Source organism: Gadus morhua, chromosome 17 (assembly GCF_902167405.1).
Source record: "Gadus morhua chromosome 17, gadMor3.0, whole genome shotgun sequence".
Taxonomy (NCBI): Eukaryota; Metazoa; Chordata; class Actinopteri; order Gadiformes; family Gadidae; genus Gadus; species Gadus morhua.
In genome coordinates, this window is record NC_044064.1 from 7155223 (window position 1) to 7181365 (window position 26143).

At 49.6% G+C, this 26143-nt stretch overlaps 3 protein-coding genes across 7 annotated transcripts in view; 1 reads left to right on the forward strand and 2 right to left on the reverse strand.

The window, feature by feature from the left end:
- The window catches only part of eml3 (EMAP like 3), a 30709-nt gene extending 18210 nt beyond the window's left edge, over positions 1-12499 (reverse strand). For 2 of the 3 annotated variants that reach the window (XM_030339196.1, XM_030339195.1), the window contains exons 1-4: positions 12061-12499; positions 1943-2122; positions 763-883; positions 1-378 (exon numbers count right to left, since the gene is read on the reverse strand). The exon at positions 1-378 is cut by the window's left edge and continues 261 nt beyond it. In XM_030339196.1, the coding sequence (XP_030195056.1) occupies positions 1-378; positions 763-883; positions 1943-2122; positions 12061-12085 (704 nt within the window). In that variant the 5' untranslated portion in view covers positions 12086-12499. The remainder of the gene's footprint in view (positions 379-762; positions 884-1942; positions 2123-12060) is intronic. The other variant, XM_030339197.1, reaches the window with a different exon arrangement.
- Positions 12500-12649: 150 nt separating this feature from the next.
- Positions 12650-17593, forward strand: ecsit (ECSIT signaling integrator). The gene is made up of 8 exons (XM_030339202.1): positions 12650-12765; positions 13074-13245; positions 13527-13929; positions 14253-14476; positions 14856-14913; positions 15389-15537; positions 15926-16034; positions 16916-17593. Exons 2-8 carry the CDS (start codon positions 13096-13098, stop codon positions 17215-17217), a joined length of 1395 nt encoding a protein of 464 aa, XP_030195062.1. The 5' UTR covers positions 12650-12765; positions 13074-13095; the 3' UTR covers positions 17218-17593.
- A 237-nt stretch (positions 17594-17830) lies between these two features.
- Positions 17831-26065, reverse strand: LOC115529687 (uncharacterized). 3 transcript variants are annotated; one of them, XM_030338626.1, is made up of 8 exons: positions 25922-26065; positions 25700-25839; positions 21431-25011; positions 20327-21148; positions 20189-20238; positions 20027-20088; positions 19451-19819; positions 17831-18970 (listed from the first exon to the last, which is right to left on the reverse strand). In XM_030338626.1, exons 3-8 carry the CDS (start codon positions 24794-24796, stop codon positions 18954-18956), a joined length of 4686 nt encoding a protein of 1561 aa, XP_030194486.1. In that variant the 5' UTR covers positions 24797-25011; positions 25700-25839; positions 25922-26065; the 3' UTR covers positions 17831-18953. The 3 variants fall into 3 exon arrangements, with proteins under 3 accessions (XP_030194486.1, XP_030194485.1, XP_030194487.1); XM_030338625.1 differs by lacking the exon at positions 25700-25839; XM_030338627.1 differs by lacking the exons at positions 25700-25839; positions 25922-26065 and adding an exon at positions 25513-25689.
- Between the last annotated feature and the right edge of the window lie 78 nt (positions 26066-26143).

Consider the following 26143-nt stretch of genomic DNA (forward strand, 5'->3'; position numbering starts at 1 on the left):
TCCCCCTCCTCCTCCTCCTCCGGCTCCTCCCCGGCCTCCCCCAGCTCCTCGTCCTCCTCCTCCAGACCCGGGTTGCGGTGGAGCTTCCCCCGGGGGCCCTCCCCCTGGGGGCCCCGGGGGGGCGCGGCCGGAGAGGGGAGGAACAGAGCGTCCTCCAGCTGCAGGCTCTGGACGGCCCTGCAGAGGGGCGGGAGGGCCCCGGGGGGCCCCCACGCGGCGGCGGCGGCGGCGGCGGCGGGCTCTGTCTGGGTGGACTTGTCCAGCAGTGCGGCCAGGGTCCAGGGCTCCCCGGGCTCCCGGGACACCGGGGCCCCGACGTGGCCGTTCCCGTTGCCGTGGACGCCCACACTGTTTGAAACTTGGCTGGCGGTCAGATCGCTAGGGAGCGCCAATTTGTGTCACACAAAATAAATCCAAATTGTATAAATACACAGCAGGTATAATCACACACATCATACAGGAACTCACTATAAATACATTGTGCCTTATTTATAATGCGTCTTTTTGTAAAATAGTACGCCACAGAGTACGCAAGACTGAAGTAGTCCGAGTAGCGTGCACGTGAACCCAACAACAACAAGGTGTCTGTTCTGGCCGTTATGGCTTCAAGCTTCAAATACTACAAACACTAATACCCCCAAACCCAGCAGGAGGGCGCCTCCTTCTCCATCCCGGGACCTGACAGTGAGGTGGGGTCACCACCGGCCCCTGGGGCCCCAGGGCCCCCCGGGGTCCCTGGGGGCGGCTGTGTGGGTGGCTCACCTGCAGGCCGCGTAGCGCAGGGTTTCGGCGGTGACGCTGGCCGAGCGCCGGCTCCTGATGGGGTACGAGGGCCCCGGGTAGCCCGGCGGGTGGTTGGTGGCGAACGACGCCTCCGGGATCACTGGAAGCAAAAAAACACAGCAGGCTTAGCTCTGGAGGTAGAGCAGTTGTCTTGTGACTGAAAGGTTGCTAGTTCGAGCCCCAGCTCCTCCTAGCTGAGTGTTGGTCTGTCCCTGAGCAAGACACAACCCTAGCAGCTCCTGACGAGCTGGCTGTCGTCTTGCATGGTGGACTATGCCGTCGGTCTGTCAATGTGTGTATTAACTGATGTAAGTCGTATTAGATAAAAGCGTCAGCTTATTTCCCTAATTTTAATTGTTAGCACAATAAATAGCTAATTATGAAGTCTGGTGATGGAACGGATGCTTTGGTCCAGCGTGGGTCATGGGGAGCGATGATCCATGTCATTCACGAGCGGGTAGGGGTTGAGGTATTCTAGGGATCCCCTTGGCTATACTTTGTATTTTATTGTATTGCATTGCATTATAGCTTGTATTATTCTTGTATCACCCTTCACTGCTACTATACTGTTACACAAGAATTTCTCCTCTGGTGGATTAATGAAGTGTTATCTTATCTAATCTAATAACAACCATTTCAGGTTTTTGGGTTGTATTTCCCTTATTTCGCTTTGTTTTTTCGAGGTCTACGTTGGAACGCCATTATATTGTCCTCAACCAAAACCAAGGGATTGCAAACCGTGAGGTACAACCATGCAACACAAACTAAACAGCAAACAGCGGCTCAAAAATATCATGGAGCACATCGACCAGGAAGCAGTTACACTGAAGCTGTCGAGCCGGACACTGTTGTTGATTCTACAGTTAGCGGACGTCCTCAGATGAACAAAGGGAAGGGGAATGTGACGTAGGGCTGGGCGATTAATTGAATTTTGATCGCGATTTCGATCTGAGCGTCAAACGATCACAAAGCTAATATAATCAAGTTTTAATATATATTTTTTAAGTTCTCAGTTGCAAAGTGTTTTTTGGGGAGAGACATGCTGAATAAACACATCATGTTTTCGAACTCAAAAATAATCGGGGTTTCAATATTGACCAAAATAATGCTGATAATGATTTTTCCCATAATGGAGCAGCCCTAGTGTGACGGGACCCACCTGCTGTCACCACGTGCTCCTTGAGCAGGGCGATGAGCTGGTCGTGGAGCCGCAGCTTGCGGAGGGCGTCGGCCAGCGAGGCCTTGAGCAGCACGATGTCGTCCTCCTGAGCCTGCAGACGCACCTCCATCAAGGAGGTCCGATGCAGGACCTCGCCGCCGCCGTCCGGGGACACGTCGTCTGTGGGGACGCACAACGACGCACAAGGACAGTGAAGAGACGCAATTTGTTTCTTTTTTTTTTTTTTGCGTTTTGTTAGTCTGTTGGTTTATTAGTCTGTTTGGATTATTGTAATGTTTGTCAAATTGGATTCCTGCTATTGTTAAGGACTGAAAGCTATATGTCCCTCATATTTGTATTTCCAAAAAAACAAATAAAGAAAAAAATTCTTGAAAACACCTACAGCCACCCACGGCCATCTCCAGAACTGCATCCTGACCTTTGACCTGTGATGGTTTGCATGCATTTATTTGTTGACCGTTAGAGAATGGAAGATGGTTAGCTCAGAGCTGGCATGGGTTTGTGTATGAGTGTGTGTGTGTGTGTGTGTGTGTGTATGAGTGTGTGTGTGTGTGTGTGTGTGTGTGTGTGTGTGTGTGTGTGTGTGTGTGTGTGTGTGTGTGTGTGTGTGTGTGTGTGTGTGTGTGTGTGTGTTTGTGCGTGCGTGTGTGTGCATGTGTGTGCGTGCATGCCTGCAGAGGGCTAAAACCCAAGACTTTTGTGTATGTGTGTGATGGTGCAGTGATCGGACCTGAGAGTGTTTATAAGTGTGTGGTGTTTGTGTCTGAGCATGTGAGTTTCGAGGATGGAAAAGCAGAATTCATTCTCATGCTGGTGTTGCTGGAGCGAATCCATCTGAGCGGAACAACAAGGCTCACAAGCAAGAGAACATTCTCAAGCTTGAGACTCACTTAAGTCTTCTTTCACCCCACTCTTCAAAGTCAAGAGTTAAGTAAAGTTGTTTGGTAGCCTACCCACACGCCCAGGCTTTACTCAAACATTTAATTGGGATATGTACGCATTAAAGGAGACATATTATGGTGTTTTCCCAACAAGTAAACATAGTATTTGAGCTCCACAAAATATGTTTTTGCAGCTGTTTTTTGGAAATAGCTTTGCTTGAGCTCTATATCTATATAAATGGAATATAATATAATAATAATAGTAATATTATATAATATATAGGTAGTTATATAATATTATATCTAATATCACGGCCAAAAGCTATGTGCGCCTCGAATGATATTATGAAACATAAAGACTGCGTCTGACATCTCTGGTACTTCCACAACAAGTTCAGACTCGTAGTGGGGGATATCTCGGCCATGGTTGGGGAGAATTGGGGGAACGGAACTTTGGACTGGACTCTCTGAAGTCCAGATTGAACCCTGTCACAGAATGCTGCCAAAGCTTCGGCGGCAGTCCGGCAGCTTCGTCTGAGAAATGGATTGTACTCCCGGAGCTGAGCTGCCGGGGTGACACCGAGCCCCCCCCCCCGCCGGAGCTGCTCGTCCGCTGGTCCACAAAATCGTAGCTATGCTCTGATTGGAGGGGGCCAGGGAAGTGCGAGGTAATATTCAAGTGTGCCCCCTTCCTACCTAGGATGGGGCGTGGAAACTGACTTGCTCGTTTGGTAACTGTAGGCGGGGTACTTTCAGAAATGTCACTCAAAAAATCATGTAGACTTTTTTCAAAGTTTGTATGCGTGTTTGAGCACCAGAGACCGAAAACAAATCCCAGGAAAGAGTTGTTTTCATAATATGTCCCCTTTAACTTTCATTCATTTTCTCATATTTGAGGCGTGGCTTACGATTGCCCGAAGCCGTTTATTGGGCGCTATGAAAGTCTATCATATGAGTCTGTACGTAGCTCATAGCCAATTGATCAATTATACCCGATGACGTATGTAGAGCGACAAAAATTCGATGAGGAAGAAGACGAAGGGTGTGTCACATAGACATCGTCATCGTCTTGCCGTCCCTCCCCGTTCTGTGATTGATGGTGAATCCCGATCTCAGGCGGAAATCGGATCCATAGCATCCGTGGAATCCAGGCTGCCTAGCAGTGCGAAATGAAATCGCACGCAAGGCAGCATGGGTATACCCAGGCTACCTTTAAGGCATTACAGTGTACAAGTGTAGAACGAAGTAGGCGGAGCTACTTATTCATAAACCCGTCCCCTGTCCTCCACTGGGCCCTTTATAGCTCCTCAGCTCCATGCTAGTGAAGCAATAACGGGAGCCGGAGCCGCAAACTGAGGTAATTACACAGCAGCGGTTCCCATTGCTGTTGCTCCCATTGCCTTTAACAGTGCGGGCTCCGCTCGCCCAAGGGGTTTGTCCTTGGCCGGAAGCCACCACGGTTTGGCATTAAGTTCGAGTTGGAATTAAGTTTTAAGTAGTTGGATTTTTTTATTTGTATTTTTATTACACATGGTCGTTTTCAGTGGTCAGAATACTATTAGCATTAGCATACATAATGATAACCACGATAACATATGATACGGTTGATGCACAAGATATATACTATTCTCTATACAATAAGTATAATCGAAACTATAATATAACATACTTAATACCTAATATACTGTCATTATAACTATATATTAATACAAAGGGGTTTGCAGTAATGCTCAGGCTGTGTTATAGTAAAGTGACCCAGTACTAAAACCCATTCTCTCAGAGTTGAACTGAACAGGGCCTGGTTCTACCCTTCTTTGACCCTGTTGGTCACTCCGTCCACCTTCCAACCATCATTCCCCAAATACTTCCTCTACGGGGCAAATAATATATATTGTCGTTCTGATCGGTCAAAAAGATTGTTTGATTCTCTAAAACCTAATCCCAGGCCTCCTGCCCCCGGGATCAGATAATCCTGGGAAGCTGGAAGGAGACAAACACTTGACACTACTTATGACTCATGTTACTCAGAAATAGAGCAGACGCTACGACTATAAGAGTTTGACACCGGCCTGGGAAAGGGAGCGGGAGAATCACACGCCAATTAAGGCGGGGCGAGGTAACGGCGGGCCTTCAGCTAAAACACGGTAGTGAAGTGAAGATCTTGTCCTAGCTATCTCTGTTGTACACGAGGAATTGGTTAACCTAGCAATTAGTTAGTGCTTGGCCCCTGGTTCTATGAACATCCTTACTGTACCGACATACCGATATATTGTAAGTCGCTTTGGATAAAAGCGTCTGCTGAATGTTCCTAAATGTTAATGTAGATGAAGAGAGGCGCCGTGCGTCACACACTGACTGCAAGAAACGGTCGATAAAAAGATGTGATGGTTGGATTAGAAGAAGATAAAAGGGAAGGAGTAAGTTTGCTGCCCACAAGCCTGGCATTTCTTTAACTTCGCTTCTCAGAAAATAGTTAATCTTGCATCTGATTCACGCTCAGAGGAACACCACTGCCTCTTGCCAGCTGATAAACACTGCAAAATAACTGCAAGAGATGCTTAAAGATCATACAGTATGAGTCATTTCTAGCTCAGTGACATGTATAATCTACAATGTTTTAAAACGGCACAGCTGTCCTCTCGACACAGGATATTCTCACTTTGTTCTGCAATATTTGAGTTAGTTTGAGTTAGGTAGTGGTTATATTCATATAAACGATTATCAACAGTCAGTCACTGCAGCACGAAAGGAAGTGCTCTGTGATACGAGGGAAGTGAGATAATGTTGGACATACCGATGAAACGGTTAGACTATCTCTGCAAACGAAATGCTGCTGCCAGACCAAACAGGAAGTTGAAAGAAGAAAAAAAGAGTTGCTGCGAGATGGTCCCGCCCCCTCCCATGTATCTGGAGGCTATGAGCAGATGCAAAGCAACTGGATGGGAAAATGAAATTACAATCTCACACACGCACGCACGCACGCACCCACGCACGCACGCACCCACGCACGCGCACACACACACACACACATGTACATATGCACACACACTGGTTTTAGGATGTTTTGGGGAAAATGAGATCGAACAAAACTTCAAATAAAAGCCCTTATCCAAACACATATTTGTATATGTGTGTATAAAATCATCATTCAGATCCAAACCTCAGTTTCATTCAAATCTACCTGAAGCGACTGATATTTGAGGAGAGGATTAGGCCCTTGGCTGTCTTATTCCTTCACTAGGTGGAAGCATAAAACAGAGATTAAGCGGTAAACCGGTTCCGCTCTCGGACCACGGACCCACAGAAGCCTCTGCAGCAGAAACATCCTGATGATTAGCAATTAGAGACATTCCTCTCCTTTTTATTTGCACGGCTAGCGCCGGGGCCTCCAGGGAGAGGGCAGGCAGAGGCAAGGAGAAACACATGCTCAAGGCCCAGTCCCATGTCTACCCCTTACCCCTTCCCCTTAACCCTCCCCCTTGTTTTGAAGGGGTAAGGGGAAGGGGTAAGGGGTAGAAATGGGATTGGGCCTAAGGCTCCGTCCTGATGACTGCTTGTATTACAGTCTGTCTGTCAGTCTGTCTGTCTCTCACGCTCTCCTGTTGTGTGTGTGTGTGTGTGTGTGTGTGTGTGTGTGTGTGTGTGTGTGTGTGTGTGTGTTTGTTTGTGTGTGTGTGTGTGTGTGTGTGCGTCTGTGCGTGTGTGCGCACGTGGGTGTGTGTGTGTGTGTGTGTGTGTGTTCATGTGTGTGTGTGTGTGTGTGTGTGTGTGTGTGTGTGTGTGTGTGTGTGTGTGTGTGTGTGTGTGTGTGTGTGTGTGTGTGTGTGTGGGGGAAAAGGAAACCTCCATCCATCAGCATGGGGCATCAAAGAAGCGCTCCCCTTCTTAAATAAATAAACCCTCGGTCCCTGCCGGGGGACAGACACACATGGTGGTGGAGATGTGACACCCTGATGGATGAACACATTGTTATTCCTCAAACCATCCGAGATCCTTCTTCCTCAGGAACTTACCCTCTTCCTCTTTTCATTTTTTTTTTAAGGATTTGTAATCCCCGCCAAATTGATTGTTCCGCATATTTATCCTTTCGAGTAAATGGGAACAAATGACACCGTTTGAATGGTCGCTGTACACACTGTAAGGATGTCACACAGTGGGGAGGGCTGACCTTTGACACCAGGAGGGCAGATGAGCCCAATTCAAGCGCCGTCTACAATGGATGCTTCCTAAATGTGCTGCGACACGCATCGTGCTGCTTGACTCACTGTAATATAACAATGCGTTGTTTTAACACAGTCAGTTGTGAAGGTCACATTGTTGGTCTCTGATGCGTGAACGAGACGAGTTCTAGCGAATTGCGATTGACGTTAACAACAGGGCAACGTTCCAGGAGAGCTTAAACAACACTGACGTGTTGGCGGATGCGGTGACTATATGAACTGGTGGGTTGAGTCATTGGGCCTTATGTTACCATGAACACCTGTCTCTCTGGAGCCTTAGGTGGACAGAAACCACCCGGGATGCACTGAACCAACGTTCCGCTGCATACGACTCTGGGCTGTGGACTGCTGACGTATACGAACACAAAACAGCTGCGTTGTGACCTACGGAGAGCTTAGAACGAGTGCGATGGATGGGAAGGGTTGTGCCAGCTAACCCCTGTATTCACGCTGCTGTCCCTACCATAAGCATAACAATGACCCTGTATTAGTCTGTTGTACCCGCATGCTTTAACAAACCCACTATCATCCCCGTGCCCAAAATCACACTAAGCCCAGCCGGCCTTAATGACCAGCGGACCTTAGCTCTGACCCTTGTGGCCTTGAAGTGCTCTGAAACTCAGGGACTTTAGACCAAGTTCCAAGTCTGCCCATAGTGGCACATGCACCCACACATGGAGACGGTTGGCAGGCCTTCCCGTCCAGTACAGGTTACACCAGTAACATGAGCACAGCGCAGCCACTCTCTCCCCCGCTTCTACCCGTTGGCTCCCTCTTTTTGTTTCTGGGGTTGCAACACAAAAGGCGCTGTGAGGATACGGAGCCAGTTTGGCAGGCGTTCTTGCCTGGGAGTAGCATGTGTGTAGGTCAGGAGATGCAACTGGAAATCTCTCTCCCCTCTTATTCTGTCTCTCTCTCTCTCTGCTTCCCTCCCACACTTTCTCTTCCCACACCTCTCTCTCTCTCTCTCTCTCTCTCTCTCTCTCTCTCTCTCTTTTTCTCTCTGTACTCCCTCTCTCTCTCTCTCTCTCTCTCTCTCTCTCTCTCTCTCTCTCTCTCTCTCTCTCTCGCTCTCTCTCTCTCTCTCTCTCTCTCTCTGTACTCTCGCTCTCTCTCTCTCTTTCTCTCCCTGTACACTCTCTCTCTCTCTCTCTCTCTCTCTCTCTCTCTCTCTCTCTCTCTCTCTCTCTCTCTGTCTCTCTCTCTCTCTGTCTCTGTACTCTCTCTCTCTCTCTCTCTCTCTCTCTCTCTCTCTTTCTCTTTCTGTCTCTGTACTCTCTCTCTCTCTCTCTCTCTCTCTCTCTCTCTCTCTCTCTCTCTCTCTCTCTCTCTCTTTCTCTTCCTGTCTCTGTACTCTCTCTCTCTCTCTCTCTCTCTCTCTCTCTCTCTCTCTCTCTCTCTCTCTCTCTCTCTCTCTCTCTCTCTCTCTCTCTCTCTCTCTCTCTCTCTCTCTCTCTCTCTCTCTCTGTACTCTCTCTCTATGCTCCCACGCTCAAATCCAGGAACCAAAAAAAGACATCAACATTCCTGCTCATTACGATGCTAGTGATGAAGGACGGGACTGACAGTAAGTGGCTGCATCAGCGTCACCTAAATCCCCAGATGCTTCACTCCGAACACTTGTGTGTGGCCTGAGTTTCTCCTCGAAGCAGCATACACATGACTACATTTATAGAATACATTGCACGCCATGTTTTCACTGGCACATCCCCTGTAATGCAGGCATGGAGCCTTGATGAGGCCTTGTGGATGTCAGAAAAAAGCGGGAAAAACCACAAGCGATCCTTGAAGAGAGAGAAGAAGGAGGAGGAGGAGGAGGAGGAGGAGGATTGAGTCTTGGGAGTCAATCCAGGTTGTTGGGCTGCCAGCTTGATACTTGCACAGCCGTCGCATCTAAGACCGACTTCTTTGTTGAGTCGAGTCCACGGCCGCATTGGCATCGCTTCTGCCGTTACGGACTGAGGAGAGCGTTTCAAACCAACGAATGAGAAGGATAAATGATCCTTTTAGATCTGCTCGTAAATCAACCAATGTTTTGAACGCTTTATAGATCATTATGCTTGGATCTTTTTTTTGTTCTCTTTCCCTGTGCTAAATCATCAGGCCGATGGTTTCAAAGACCAAAATTCCTGTGATTACTTGATATTTGTTCGTGCAACGGCAACTTCTCTCTCTCTCTCTCTCTCTCTCTCTCTCTCTCTCTCTCTCTCTCTCTCTCTCTCTCTCTCTCTCTCTCTCTCTCTCTCTCTCTCTCTCTCTCTCTCTCTCTCTCTCTCTCTCTCTCTCTCTCTCTCTCTCTCTCTCACGCGCGCTGACAGATGGCTTACACATGCAGCGCTCGGCATCAGCGGGCCCCCGCGGGCCACGATCCACCCCCTCTCTCGCTCCCTCTCCCACCAGCCTCCATCACATGATCCCCACTCCAAACTCCACTCCACACTCCACTCCGCTCCACTCCCTGCCTCTTTACTGCACCGCCTGGCACGCACACCACCACCCACCGCCGATAGAACAAACAACGCGAACCCCCCCCCCCCCCCCCCCCCCCCCCGAAGGGACAAGACAAACGAAAGCAGAACACCTGTGGGTGGACTGGCGGCGGAGGAGGAGGCGGGAGACAACGCTGCGCTCACTGTGGCGCAAACTCACCGCTGAGACACGTCGCATCTGGGAAACCGATCAAAACAAACCTGTTTTTATTAATGGTGGTGCTGGGAGCCGGAGAGGGAAACGCTGGAGCCGTCGTTTTGATCACTTTCTGCGTCTCCGGTGATTTTTTTTGCAACTGTGATAATGAGGCACGAGTAGCACAACCGAGAACAATCTTGTTTTGTTTTTAATGGTTTTCCCTGACACACCGAATTACGCCGAAGTCGTTAAAATGTAAGAGTGTAAACGTAAGAGCTTGGCTGTAAACCAGGACGTCATCCAATCAACCAGCTCTGGATGGGCACGCCGCCGGTGGCTGCCAGTTGCACGCCACTTTCCGGCCCCTTTCTGTAGCCCCGATACACGCCCTGCTGCCAAATAGTAGTGCCCACGCCTGCCCCCCTTTAGCCTCTGTTTGGAGGAGGTAGGGGCCAAGTGTTAGAGGAAGTAGGTGAGAACAAGCTCCAGACGGAGGTGTCACAGGAAACACTATGAAACTGGACACCCAATTTAATAATAACTCCCTCACTTTGCGTTATGCAAATCTGTGGTCGGAGGAGATCCTCCTTTGATACGATTTTTATTTTGCACTTCAGGGTTAGATGAGGGGCAATATACCCTCTTTGCGGTGTGTTTTGAAGGCTGCGTTCATGCGTGACTCATGAAGATAAATGCATGTAAAGAGCCGCCTTTGTTTGCACGGGGGCAAACGTAATGCCATGAGGTCTTTTGTCGGTGACGTATGGTGCAAGACTGCACTTGATCGTCAAACGGTAGACTAAATTTACGAGCTACGCATGACATGTTCTTTGGTAGGGCCGTTTCCTCTTTCTTCATGTGATATTTTATATGATTCAGGAATCACACAGTCCTTTTATAAGGTACTTTGGAAAATGGACATAATATTAGGTATGCAACTACTCATCTGGATGTTAAAAAACTGATATTTTTGCTTGCTGTTTTGGCCATTGTTACACTGACATGTGTCAGTGTAACACAATATCAGTGTAACAAATTATCTTGTGTCAAGTGTAACACAGTATCAAGTATTTAAGGATACTATAAAGAGAATAGGAACGATATACGTATATGCTGCCAACTGTGTTGTGAAGGTAATCACAGAGTTGAAAATGATTGACTAAGTATAGAAAGTAGGAAGTGAAACTCGTCCAAGTGGAAGGGAGTGCTTCAAGTTTTAAGTTATGATTAATGAACCACATGAGCCCAGATAAGGATTTGACAGCTGATATGGCTTATCAATTCTAGCCATTAAATGCACGTTTGAGCAGTGAAAGCTGATTTCTATAGGGGCAACCATGAGTAAGGACAAAGGAAATACAGGAAATATGCTGACATATTCAAATTGCAGAACAGTGCAGCCATTAAGAAATATGGGTAACTGGACAGGACTTAATTGGTTGTTCCTGTTTATCGTGTTGTCAATGGCAGTTCGACTTGTGCGTCTGACTGACATCACAGCACTTAAAGCGGGAGGTCACTCAGGATAAATAATAAGATATGCACCACAAAGTGAGATATGATGTGATAAACTCAAAAATGTGTGTCTATAAATGACGATATGAATAGTTGCACAATTGTAACAATAAATAGACTGATGCACTCTGCACTGCTGATGGCTTTCTGTACTTCAGCAAGACGGTTACACGATTATTATTCTGTTTTAACGACAGGATGCTGCCAGGCGCCTATAATAGGATGTTTACTGTTACCCTGGGCTTATAAACTCACCATGCAGGCTGGCTGGGCAGCTTGGCTGCCAACTTGCCACATTTACTCGCTATGGGTATCGTTGGAGATAGGATAGCTTTAATATTAGGGAAGGGCAGGTGGTTTCCCACATTTTCATTGAACCTTCACTGAACCTTTTGAATCAGAGAGGATTTGTGGCAATCCACAGCTAATCGGCCAAGATGGCCCAGTAGTTACACTAGCTATGGTATACGCAAAAGTATTATTGTTTCCCAGTCAAATCAGCATTTTTAAGAATAGTTTGCAATTAAATCTGAATGGTTGTTTTATATGCATAGTTATTATCAAACAGAGATTGGCTGCCAAACCCCCTTTGCCTTCAATCGATGAATCCACAATGCTCCTGTTTACATGATTGGAATCGTGTCAAAAAGTATACCTGAATACTAGCTGTTATTTTCACTTTTCCGACAACAGTCTGTAAAACGGAATTATGTCACACCCTTTCCCGATTTTCGAAACTTGAGGCTTGTAAGCCTAATAACAACGTCGTAATTACAACCGCACATCATACACCCAGTCAACTCAAACACACACATGTCAGTGTAACACATGATGTTGTGGTGGTATAACTCACCCAGGCTGTTCGTGGAGCTATCCATATTCCGAGCTTTAAACACTAAAAACCTCTAGAAGTCAGACTTGGGTCGGGGGTGTATCTTCCATGCTGAAAGCTGCTGGTCAGAGGTAACACTTCATGGACCCCCACCCTCCTGCCGAGGTGCTTTTGAGCCGAGCAGCACAGAGGACCAGCACGCATGGCAGTGTGAGAGACGCGGTCAGGGAAGAGCTCTCCAAAACGCGCTCCACACGTCCGGACGTTAATCCGGAAGATCACTTTGACACGGAGCTAAAGCTATGCTGTCAATAAATCCTCATTATCCAGGCACGTTGAGTGGCTCTCATCTCCTGCTTCTCAGTCTTCCTCTGTTTAAACGATTCTGCTGTACAAAACGTGTGTTTTGAAACATGTTCTCCAACTTTTTCACTACTGGTAACAGCCCCCCCCTATGAAATTGTATCACTGTACGCAAAAAATAAAAAGATTTAGCCGAGATTGATTTTAGTTTCGCGGGGATATCCTACCACCACGTGGCCACGTTTGGTAGTGCGCCTACGCATGTTGGCATAACCGAGGTGGAACCAAAGTGTTGTGGAAGGTGTTCAGCGGACACTGATCAAGGTAACGCTCATTACGACCACTGTGTGTTTTCAACATGGAGATGCCCGTAAGCCGGGTTGCTCTGAAGGAGACTACTTGAAACATATTTTCTCGACAACTGTACGTAGTTTTTCCTCTGATCATTCAAATAAAAGGCAGATTTTTCCATGGGACGTATTCAAGTGCTGTCATATACATTTGAAAAGGATACTTGATGTTACATGCGTATTACTGATCTTACTGTCTTGACAGTTACCATAATATGGATGTTAGTAGCGTGAGTGTGTGCTGAGTTTTTGCTAAGCATATTTTTAACAGTAGCGGCAAAGTAAACCATTAGCCAAGGCCTAAATTCAGTATTGCAATTGAACCAACACCTTCGTTTCATGTTGTCATCATCCTGCTTATCTAAACGTATTCTCCTGAAGGTCATGTTCTAATGGGTGTACCATGAAGTGCGCCCGCTGCCTTCTGAGGCTCCAGGGTCTGGGGTCAGTGGTACCCTCAGCAAGGACGGCCAACCGGTATGCTTACCTTCTTCAGTCGACCACAGCCCCAGTGTTGACCAAGCCCCTCGTCGCTTTCAACTCTCATGGCGAGGTAAGCTTACTGGTAGAAACGGAATGTAAATACAGCTCATAGTGCAGCTCTATATGAGATGATTCTCCTGGATTGTGTTTCGGGGCTGGGAAAAATAAAACGTTATTTTTCTTAATAGTCAAGTAGGCAGTATTTTGAAAGTCAAGTGAGACATGTTTTCTTTCTTGTACTCGTTAATATCATTCAATAGTATACAAATCTATTGACTTGACACAACTTGGTATTCTAAGAGCCATACCGACCAGTTCTTTAATTGACTGACAAATGAAATGTTACTACAGGCTTCGAGGCATTTCCATGGCAGCTCTGCGTGGGCAAAGAGCTCCCCCCCGTCTTCTGACCTGAAGGAGAAAGAAAAAGAGATAGACAAGTCGTTGCTGTCTCGAGACGAGCTGTTCGAGCGCGTCGCTCGCAATGCCAAAACCAAGGCCGCCTTTGACAAGGCCATCGAGGCGTTCACCAAGAGGGACCGGCGGCGCCGCGGCCACGTGGAGTTCATCTACGCCGCCCTGCAGAAGATGGTGGAGTTCGGCGTGGAGCGGGACCTGGCGGTCTACAACCGGCTCCTGGACGTCTTCCCCAAGGAGGTGTTCGTCCCCAGGAACTTCATCCAGCGCATGTTCAACCACTACCCGCGGCAGCAGGAGTGCGCTGTGCAGCTGCTGGAGCAGATGGAGAACCACGGTGTGTGTGTGTGTGTGTGTGTGTGTGTGTGTGTGTGTGTGTGTGTGTGTGTGTGTGTGTGTGTTGACACACACGCGCGCAATCGCGCACAGGCGCACAAACACACACCCACACACGTGCAGAGTTTATAAAAGGATGTTGGCAATGTGGAAATGATGTCTGCTAACAAGACAGTCATTGTTTATGTCTATCCGCCAGAATAGCATAGTGACAACCGTAATAATAACTAAATATATTATGTCTGGATGTATATGGTGTGTATGTTCTGTGATGGAGCCGAGACAGAAAAAAAACAACATTATGGCCCCCCCCCCCCCCATTAGGCATCATGCCCAACGTGGACACCAAGGTGCTGCTGGTGCAGATCTTCGGGGAGAAGAGCCACCCCATGAGGAAGTACCAGCGGCTGATGTACTGGTTCCCCCGGTTCAAGCACGTCAACCCCTTCCCGGTGCCCCGCCTGCTGCCCAGCGACCCCGTGGACCTGGCCCGCCTGGGGCTGACGCGCATCGCCAACGACCTGGACGCCAAGGTCACCGTGTACCAGGTAGGGCCAGGTCTACGGGGGGGGGGGGATTTTTTAAATACTTATTTTAAAAATACTTTTATTTTATTAGTGTAAGTGAATCGTAGACCGAAAACCAACAGGCTTTGCGTTGTTTATAAGGTTCATGTGTAAACCATATCAAGGAAGTGTGATTATGAGCCTTTTACAAGCGTTTGTTAACGTTATTAAAGTATTACTATTTGATGTTGATGTTTAAACAAAGTTGGTTGTACCTTGATGTGATGGGCTTTGGGTAATTTGAATTTGAAATTGTTGTAAGAAATACCTGGTAATAAAATGTATGGCAAGTGATACGGCGATTAATTTCGGCCGAAGAAGAAGAAATTAGTAACTTTTTAATGTGTTTCTCCTCTCCCAGATGCCCTACACAGATATCACAGAGACCGGAGAAGAGATCACATTGCCGCATATAGTGGGTAAGAATGGACGTTGTTTTATTGTTTTTGTGCTCCCTAAGAAATCGGTAATGTGCCACATAACGTCCTACACCCAACCAGGCTTAGCTCAGGAGTCAGAGCAGTTGTCTTGTAACCGAAAGGTTGCTAGTTCGATCCCCAGCTCATCCTAGTGTTGATCCTGAGCAAGACACTTAACCCTAATTCCTCCTGATGAGCTGGCTGTCGCCTTGCATGGTTGACTCTGCCGTCGGTGCGTCAATGTGTATACTAACCGATGTAAGACGCTTTGGATAAAAGCGTCTATGCCCTAATTGTAATTGTAACCAGTGTGATTACAACTTGGGTGTTGTGTAACTTTCCTAACTTTAGGACCTTACAATGAGGGTAGGAGTGAATTAATCACTCGACTATTTCCCAGAACCAAGACACAGCGTGACCGACTGGGCCTTCTCTGTACCCGTTTAACCCGAGCGCTACCGTCGCATGGTCGCAGGTACCCAGAGCCCGGACCAGGTGGAGCTGCTGGCCAAGCACGACCCCAGCCGGCCCGTGTTTGTGGAGGGGCCCTTCCCGCTGTGGCTCAGGAACGTCTGCGTGCACTACTACGTCCTCAGGGCCGACCCGTTGCCCCCCGGGGAGAAGGTGACCCCACCCACCCGGCCGTCACTCACTGAGATACATTCATAGTTTCCATCCGACTTTACTTTACTATAACGCTGCAGGCAATACCAGGAAAAGTCAAACAAAGATTGTGTCACACATGTATTATCATATCATAGTTGCCTGTACTGTATATAACGATGTGTACTGTCCAAAGTAGGCTTATGATTGGGTTAGCGTTGTTCCGTGAATCTTTTTTTATTGACTTTTTATACTCCAATTATGATTCTAGACTTTGATTGTTCCCGGCCTCACATATAAGTCGCTTTGGATCAACGTTTCTTTCAAAGGACTCAGTGTAATGAAATGTAATGCCTTAATGTCTGCTCCGTCTCCGTGTTCTGCCTGCGGTACCGCATGTGTCCACCAGGTGGAGGAGCCCTACGACCCAGAGCGGTCTCTCTACTACCCTCTAGAGCTCAGCCTGGAGCTGGAGCGGGACATGGGCGACCTGGGAGACGACTTTGACGTGGAGGACTGTAAGACCTGATAACCAAATATAAAACGTTTTAATTAACCATGTACGACAAACACAAATGGATAAGTGCACCTATGTATACACAGTTTAATTAAAAGCTACCAGATTTACATTAGAAGACCATCTTTCAAAGCAAGTAAAAGATGCTCAAGTTGTAGTACTGCACAACCTGGTTTGAAAAAAACAACTGGACAGACTAGAATGAATAGCAATAGGAATCAGAAATACAAGGTTGCCTGATCATGCGTTACAGTAGATATCGCATGTCATAGTGCTTTCTAAACAATGTTTTGATACAGTATCCTGTTACAGTGCCAGTACTGTTACAACATGTAGTTAACATGCCACATTACACAGTGTGGTTAGGAGGTTAAGGGCAGGTTACACATTACATACTGGCCCGATCCGAAAGAGCAATTACATTCTGTACTACATTACAGTATTGTATTGCATTACATGTAGAAAGGCATTGCAACAAGAACACTAATGTATTGTGTTACCGAAAGGTCTGACACAAATGTGGGCATATTGTACTTTATGGTAAATGGACTGTACTTTTGTGTAGAGCTTTTTGGTAACCAGAGGCCTTTACAATATCGCCTAAGATTCACCCATTCACCCATTCATTCATACATTCACACCGCCGGCTGACAGCTCGTCAGGAGCACACCTCCAGCCGGGGATCGAACTAGCAGCCTTGCGGCTACCAGCCGACCCGCTCGACCTCCTGAGCTACGTGCCGGCAGTGTGTTTATAGCACGTGCACATTCAATGTAGACCCACCCCCTATCTTGACATGCACCGTTTTCAATGCAACAAAAACCAAAGACCCCTTCCTTCCTTCCCTCCCCCCTCCCCCCCTCCCCCCCTCCCTCCCTCCAGTGGACGAGGGCCCGGTGTTCGCCATGTGCATGACGGGCCAGGGGGACCAGGCCACCCTCAACCAGTGGATCTCAGGCCTCCAGGAGGCCAACGCCGTTCTGGGCCGGGTCCCCACGCTGTTCCGCCTGGACGCAGGCCCTCGCGAGCTCCAGAGCCCGGCGGGCGAGAGCCACCGGCCACACCCCCCCCCGGAGACCGACCCCTGTGTCCCCGGGGACGAGGGGGGAGCCGGGCCGGCCCGACAGGAAGTGGACGTTACGCTTGAGGAGGAGCCCCAGCACAGCCGGGGAGTGAAGCAGTGAACAGCGCCTTCATCGTGTGTGTGTCTGTCTCTCTGTATGTGTGTGTGTGTGTGTCTGTCTCTGTGTGTGTCTGTCTCTCTCTGTGTGTGTGTGTCTGTCTCTGTGTGTGTCTGTCTCTCTCTGTGTGTGTGTGTGTGTGTCTGTCTCTCTGTGTGTGTCTCTCTCTGTGTGTGTGTGTCTGTGTGTGTGTGTCGGTCTCTCTGTGTGTGTGTGTGTGAGAAAGATGTGTGGCTGCGTTTGTGTTGGAAATGTCACTAAAGAGCAACGGTTAGCTTGGATTAGAGAGAGTACAGAGAAGGTCCATTTGTAGCCACTTATCACAAGCAATGAATGGCGTTCAAGCAATGAATAGTGAAATAAAGAATTTCCCACATGACTGGGTTTCTGTTATTTGGTCTTCATAAATGAATCAGTAGTGCTGTGAGTGGTGGGCTGTGTTTTATACCTCAACAGCAGATGAGCATGTTGAAATGCTTGTACGGTGTCTTCAGGCTAATACTGTTACAGCAATATTTCTGATCCAGTGCAAAATGTAATTACTCGTCCAGATCTGAACAGAGTAATTTAATTGTTGAGTGGGAGGGTGAGATTCAATCACAGGAACAACCACCCAAAAGGTATAAAATATTTATTTGTTCAGAAAAAAAAGCATTCCTTTTTTTAAACAACATACGAGTTAGCTTCAAAATTACATTCTCAAATGGCTTGATTTGTTACCGATACCAAACTTGTCGTGCAGGTTTTTTTTTCCTCTGGTTTTATTCAAATATAAAATGACGAGTTAAAGACTATGTGCTCAATGGAACATACAACATTAGAGAGCCAATGAATTGGTCACCTTGTAAACGCATCGCAGAGCCCATTTTGAACCCGCTGTGCATCCACTTACAGCACATGCAAGAAAAAGTGGAGTATCCACAGATGAGAATCAACACAAAACTAGCTAGGCATACCAATAATAACTAAACAAGCTGTATGACGAAGCTTGCAATAAATAAACAAGGTTACATTTCCATTGAAAGGTGGATTGTAAGAAACCCAATTTGTACAAGTAAACGATTTGGCATATTACTTACATATAACTTGATTGTAACAAAAAAAAGTCTTGTTTCATGTTTACAGTCGACATGTTTTTTTTCGCATGGTGAAGTGGAGTTGATGTTCTAACTAGATCTACACCTGTCTAAGAAGGTTGGGTACAAATTTTAAAAAAGCTGGCAATCAGTGGTGTAAGGTCACTAATGCATTAAGCAGCTAGAAAATGACATGCATAATTTAGTTAAGAGTATACATACTGTATCAACCGTTTATTTGTGCAGTAATAACATAGTAAACAGTCTGCAATTTGTCAACTCTTTCCAAATAATTACAATATTACAAAAAACCTTGTTAAGACTTGTGCTCTGTGTTTCCGTTAGAAATTAGGTAAAATATAAACAAACTTGTAGGCGTGTTCCCTGTACAGCATTCAATTAAAAGTAGCCCATGAACAAAGGGGGGGGGGGGGGGGGGGGAATGAGTCCTTACCCCAAGTGAAGGAGTTCAAGTATCTCTGGGTCTTGTTTGTGAGTGAGGGGACGATGGATTGGGAGATTGGTCGGTTGAAGATGACTGAGATGAGTGATCAACAAAAGCCATCGCAATCACAGAAAAGAAGAACGGTAGATGACAGGGAACATGATGGTCATCTCTGGTGTGTAATCTTTTGTTTCTTGTCCCTTTGAGGTTTTTCCAATTTAGCTCCCGTTCGCTTCTGGAAAAGAAATATGCGGTGAACTAGGTTTGTAGATTGCAGAGGAAATTCAACGTGCAGTTCCCGACACATTGTACAATGATATATATCGTTGAAGAGGTAAGATGTCTCAAAATCTCTTTCAGTCACACCGAAGTCAAAATATTTTGATCAATTATGAATTTGATCTCCTATTCTCCTGTTCCCATTCTTTGCATCCCAGCGTCCACAACATCAGTTAATTTTCAGCCTGAGACGTACTCAAATAAGCTTTCCTTCACACTAATCCTAATTTATTGAACACACCCAAACAGAATGAAAACACAGAAATGGGATCTAAAAGCACAACTGTAAAAGCTGGTCATTTTCTCTCCATTTCAAAACACACACACACCGGTCTCCCCTTCTTAACCGCCCCCTACACACCGAGACCTTTCCTCAGTGATGGGGGGGGGGGGGGGGGGGGGGGGTGTCACCCTGTTAAACCCCTCGTCCTTTTACCTGCCAGAGTGGCTCCGTGCTGCTGCAGCTGGCTGGTGAAGAAGCGCTCCCGCTGGGACACCTGCTCGTCCCAGGCGTCCAGGATGCGCCGGCACTCGGGCGGCTCCAGGTTCAGGGTGTCCGGGTGGGCCTCCTCGATGTGGGCCCGGACGCCCTCCAGGCTGTGGGAGTAGAGCAGGTCGCCGCACACCATGCACACCAGCAGCTGGTTCAGCGGGTCGTGGTCCATGAGGTAGCGGCTCCGCCACGCGCCGTCCGAGACGGAGCCCAGGTCCTCGCCGCCGCCGCCGCCGCCGCCGCAGCCGTGGTCGGCGTCCAGGAGGCCGCCGCCGCAGCCGTGGTCGGCGAAGCCGTGGTCGGGGTCGCCGTCTGGGAGGGGACGAGGAAACACGGGTGTAAAGCTCGATGTGAAGGGGTTACGTTCAAGGCAAGGCAACTTTATTTATATAGCACTTTTCCTACACGAGGCAGAATCAAAGTACTTTGTCATAAAATAAAATAAAATAGATAAGTAAAGGAAATGACAAGGCAATGTAGTTAAGATTTAGAAGATAGCTAATGCAAGCATCAATTCACCTTCTAGCTGGACAGTGTCGCTTGAGTACGAATAATAGCCCATTTCAGCGTCTGAGGTCGAGCTGCGGAAGAAAAGAAAGAAAGAAACGATGTAAATCACATTTTTAGGCGGCGCTTCCACAGACATTGGGAGGTTTATCCATAACATCCAGTGCTGCTTGCCTCATAAGACGTTCCGAGTCCTCGTAGGCAGGGTCACAATCTCCCAGGTCCTATAAGAACACACAGAAAACAAGGTGAGCCCGGTGTGTTTACCGTGACGGACAACTGCTTGAGACGGGATCAACTTGGAGCCCCTACCTGGTTCTCGGTGTATTGGGGCCGCTCTTGGTCCTTAGCGGGCCTAATGGGCTTCCAGTTGCCAGGCGCTCTCCTTTGGGACAGCTCCCGGTCCCGGATGGCCTTCCTCGCTCTCTGCTCCTTCTTCTTGACCCTCCAGTACTCCCTCTTCCGCCTCAGGAACTCTTCCTGGGACTCCCCCGGGATGGGTTTCGGGGGGGCCAGGGTGCTTAAGGGCACCAGTTTGGTCGGGGAGGCATGCGCGGGTTTGGGCTTGGGGGGCTGAGTGTGGGCGGGCCTCACGGGGCTGCCGTAAGAGGCGTGGCGACCCGAGGTCGGAGCGAGGGGCTCGATGGGGAAGAGGTTGATGCTGGACAGCGGGTTGTCTGGGGGGGTGAGAGTAGCGAGAGCCGGCGCCGCGTTGCTATTCTCGTGCACGGTCCACCTCCTCACTCTGGACTCGGGCGTCGGCTTCTCCGCCAGACGCAGCTCGGCGTCCGACACCCCGTCGGACGAGGGGACGTCGACGTCGCCGTCCGCCGTCGCGCCCTTGTGGCACTCCGACGCGTCGGGGTCACAGGACGTGCCGGAGGGCCGGGCGTTGACCTCGCGCCGGCCCCGGCCAGGCGAGGAGGTGGAGCTGCAGACCGGCGGTTTGACCTGGAGCAGGTCGGGGGAGCGCCCGTCGTTGGACGCGGTGGGACTGACCACCAGCAGCGTGGGGATGCTGTGCACCGCGGTGAGAGTGGCGGTGGGGGCCTTGGGCTGCAGGCAGCGTTTGGCCGGCGGACTCGTCGGGCTCTTCCCCGACGGGGCGTGGTTGACCGAGAGGGGATTCAGAGTCTGAGATACCAAAAAAAGAAAAACAGTTTTTCAAGCTTAGTCTTGGTGATTGTTAACAGTTCAACGATCGGTGCATTCAGAACACGACAGAATATGTTACTACTCCTAGATTAAGACCGATGTGCTCTCACGCCTTCGTATTCATACCTTCCATTAAAAAGCATATAACCTCAATTCATTAAGATGCAATTGTGAATATAAGCAGATCTACATCCGTATTGTGAAAACTGTGTTTGGAAAATATCATCCTCATGAATGCATGGGTCTGGACACTCAACATACCTGTGCGTTGTTTTGGGACGAGAGCCTGCTGTTCTGTCTGTGACCCGGCCCCCCCTTCTGCCTGGCTTTTGAGCGGGCTCTCTGCTGTCTCTTCTTCAGCTTCCAGTACTCCCTCTTCTCCTGCAGGCTGTTGCCACAGCTCATACCGCCCTCCCCTCCCACAGGCTCCACGAACAGCGGCCTCCTGAACGGTTGCTGCGGAGCGGACGGCCGAGGCTGCAGTAGGCATCGTGAAGGCGGCGCCGCCGGTTGCACCCTCTGTGGCGGCGGCGGCGGCGTGGCGGGGGAGTGGTGCAGCCTCGGCGGCTCTGAGGAGCAACAATGCTGAAGGTGATTGCCCGACTTTTTGGTGCACAGCCTTTTGGCCCGACGTAGGGGAGACAACGTCTGCGTCGGACCCCCCTCGCCTAAGGCAGTGGGGCACTGGGGGTCCGGGGTTGTGGAGGACAGCGGGGTGGAGGATTCGCCGGTCTGGGTTGAGGCATAAGGGTAAGGGTCTCGCGGACAGGCATGCCCCGAGTCATCAGGGTCCGCCTGCCAGCTTTTGATCTGCAGCGTCAGGTTGGCAGCCAACGGCAGCTTGTCGTCGTCTTCTTCTCCTCCTAGGGAGGCCTCCGGGATCTCCGATTTCATCTCCTGCACCAAGTGCTCGTCTGAGACGTCCTCCTCTCTCTCGGCTTTACAAGGAGGCGGCGGCTCTGTTTTTATGGCGGCGGGCTGACATTCAGTCACGGTGCTGAGGGATTCTTCCAGCAGCTTTTTCATGGAGGCCACGGCGAGAAGAGTGGTCGCCTGGGTTTCGGCACTCAGGGTTGGATCGGGCTCTGGCTGAGGCAAGGCCAGCGGAGGCGACGGCGAGGGGGCCTGTTTGATTGGACAGATGGCTCGTTCAGGTCGAATGTTTAGGTCAGAGGCCGGTACGGGTTCCCTCTCCACTTTGATCTGCTTCGCCTGCTGAGGATTAGGCACATTAACATTACAGGAGGGGAGGACGTTCATTTTCTGTTTGGCAGAATTCCTGATTTGCGTAGCGGTATTGGCCGTCATGGCCGACCGCTGAAGGGGCGTCTGCTTGTGGGTCTTCCTCCTTTGCATGGCTGCGTCCCACGCCGGCAATAAGCCGTGCTTCAGCTTAGTGGCCCGGGCCGCCCTCTGCTCCCTCTTCTTCACCCTCCAGTACTCTCTCTTCTTGGCCATGCGTTGCTCCTCGGTCAGCCCCGCGTCCTCACACGGCGGCGCCAACAGCGAAGAGACCGCCATCTTCATGACGCAGCCTCCGCCGCCGCCGCCGCTGACCCCCGTCGCTGACACCTCGGACCCGGCGGCCCGGGGAAACGGAGGGTGCGTGAGAGTGATCTGAGCGGCGTTGTGCCCCGCCGAGCGGTTGGAGTGCGCCGCGGCCGATCTCTGAAAGTGCGTCCTGGGCCTGATGGACAGCAGGCGCGGAGGCTTGTTGGCGGACTGGCCGTCCCGCGGCAGCGTGACTCGGACCTGAGCCGGACGCAGCGGCGGGGGCGGGCGGTGGCCGAGCCGTCCCGAGTACCCGAGCGCGGCGTCCCTGCCGTGGCCCAGAGGCCCGGCGTGAGACGGATGCGGCGAGTGCGCGACGACGCCATCGTCGGAGAGCAGACAAGAGGTCTGTTCCGCCTCGTGCCCCGCCGCCGCCGCCGTGTCCGTCGGCACCGGGGGAAGGCTGACGGTCACCGTCCCGTCCTCTTTGATGAACCCGCCGATGGTCTCCGAGGCGTGGGTGAGCATCCCGCCCGTCGACCGGCCCCCCAGGGCGACGGTCTGCGCTCGGGCCCTCCTCATCTCCTCCAGGATCTTCTGGTAACGTTTGACTCTCCTCATCAGGGAGTCCTTCTCCTTCAGCTGGGCCTTCACCTCCAGGGACTGCTTGGCGCGCTGCTCCCGCTTCTTGATGCGCCAGTACTCCCTCCGTCTGGAGGCCGTCTGCTCGGGAGACTCGTTAGGGAGGATTTTGGGGACGTTCCGCGAATTGTAGATGGCGGCGAGGGACGGGAACTTGACTCTTAAGTTCCGTTGATTGGAGAAACACTTCTGCGTTTCGACGAGTCTCTGCCGCGGCGTTCGGCATCTGGCGATCGCCCGGTTGACGTTGGAAAAATACGCGTGGTTCGAAAACTTCCTGGGGTAATCTATCCTTCGTTCCACCTTGACGTTAGGCGTGAAAGCGGGCTGTGCTTTCCTAGAGACCTGCGGGTTTTCTACTTTAATTAATAACGTGTTCTGATTCGGACTAGGTCCAACTGGGTTCAACCTGGCTGGCCCCGACTCCTCGTCCGTTTTCTCCTCTTTCTTGACAAGTCGAGGCACAGAAGATGAATCAAGCGTCACTCGAGCGTTCTGCAGTAAGCGATTGGCAGGTGCCTCTCGAGGCCTGGGGCTACTCACGCTTTGTTTTGGGCACATACTTTGTACAGAAGATAGGGGAGGGGGATGTTTGAGACCTCCACCGTGCGATACCCCTGCCTTCTGCGTTACCGGCCTCGGGAGCGTTGTTCCTGTGAATTGTGTTCGCTCTCTGCTTTTCGTCGACCTAGCTGCCAGCTTCGCTCTCTGTTCCCTCTTTTTTATCCGCCACTGCTCCCTACGCTTGGCTACTCTTTCCTCCTCTGACACCGGGGTCACTCGTGTCTTATCAACACTGTCGTCGCTCCCGCCGGTTACCAAGGCACTCGTTTTGAGTCCGACCTGACTCGCGTCGTTCGCCGCTCCACTCCTCCCAGCCTTGAGGGAGGCGAGGTGGGTGGACGACGCGGTTTTGAGGCCTGCGGTGACCTCAACGTTTAAAGGTTTCGGCTGATTGCATCCTACTTGTGGCTTTTGTTGTGCTTTAGGTGACGGTACAGCCGGCCTGGGAACACCCGGATGGGGTGTAGCTGTGGAGGAGCTGCCTTTTGTGGACATTTTGGATTGTAGCTGGCACGCTTCCGTCGTCCCTGATGGGTGCAATGTTACTCTATTTGGAGGCACTGAGGGGGCACTGATGTCCAAGGTAGTTTCACTGGATCTGGATTGAGGTGAGGTAATAGAGCCACCTAGAGGGCCTCCTGAAGATTGGCATTTCACTGAATCATTATCAAATGCACTGGTTCCATCTGCAATGTGACCTGACGCGGTAAACTGTGGCAAAACTTGGTTGAGTTTCATCGTTTGAAACCATCTCTCTTTTTGGCTTGGACTCATGTCCCCTGCATCCTGAACTGGTGCTTTCTCCCTCAGCGAGGCCTGAGAAACATTCACCGCGTTGCCTGAATTCTGCTTCCTTTGCACTGGGGAGCAGGGGGCGGCCTCGCAGCCAGACGTCTGTGATGGGCAGACATCAGTGCCCTGCTGCTGCATTGCTGGCTTGCTGGACACCAGACCTCCAACGTGGTTTCCGTCCAACTTCTGCCGACCAGGGCGTCCCTTTGTAATTCAGTTCATTATTCTGCTTTTGGTCAGTTCGAAATCATCCCTCCTACGACGAGTGCGTCCGAGCTACACATCACAAGTGAATGCTGGCCGTCTCTGTGATGTTTCTGCAGCTGACATCACTCTCATCATCCACATGGGTCCTGGGGGGTAGAGAGGAAAGGTTTTTTTTGTTGGTATAGCATGTATGCAGTCACACGTTACGCCGTTGACACACTTGGAGACTAGATATAGGTGATGGATTATTTGTTCCATCCAATTAACTGTGATATAGTTAGTGAAATGTGTTGTTTGAATATCTTCACAATATTTTAATTATATACCACCGCCTATTATGGTTAATAAATAAAAACGCACGCGCGCGCGCGCACACGCACACACAAACACACACACACACACACACGTGATGAGTGATGTTGAATCAGCAATCTATGCGTATTATTCGTAATAAGGTTGCAGACCGGAATAAATAGGCTATCAACGCTACATCTATGCCGTAACCGTTAATCATTGTGACAGAGGATTTGTATCCGAGGACCTTTAAGTGTGAGATTTTAACATGTGATTAAATTGCATGCTATTTCAAACATGCCATTTCAAATTCCAAATATCCAGGATTCTGTAGAATACGAGGGGTTCCTCACATTTGTTTGTGATAGCGAACAGGAACCAGGAAGGAAGCAGAGCAGCACTGTCCCTTTAAACCTGTCCTTTTCTATCGCCTATTCCATTTGTCGCTAGCCATTTCATTCTTTATACCTCTTTCCCTTGAATCCACAAAGCGATATAGTGAAAACCAACACGAACGCATAAAAAAATGCCGATACGTACAGGACCCTCGATAAATTCATGCGTGATCTGTGTGCTATGGCTGTGTGTCTCTTGCAGCGGGCACAATGGACAAGATCGTCCTCCTCTGTCCACACAGACTGGCGCCTGTCTGTGTCCGCTCCCCGTCTCTAGAAAACGAGCTGAACAAGCCACGCTGTAAGACAAGCCGCTAACCGCACACGAGGACTGAAAAGACGTGGAAAAACATGCATATGCGTTTACCTTTTAGTTACACTTAACTTTCCGGGACAGTTTGTGAACGTTTGGACAGATATTCTGCCAGGACACTGCAGTAGCTACTTTCCGCGAGCCTGCCTTTCTCTCTGTAGCTGCCTTGACAACGATAGAAAGTACCAGGATGTGGGACCTTGATGTGTGTGTGTGTGTGTGTGTGTGTGTGTGTGTGTGTGTGTGTGTGTGTGTGTGTGTGTGTGTGTGTGTGTG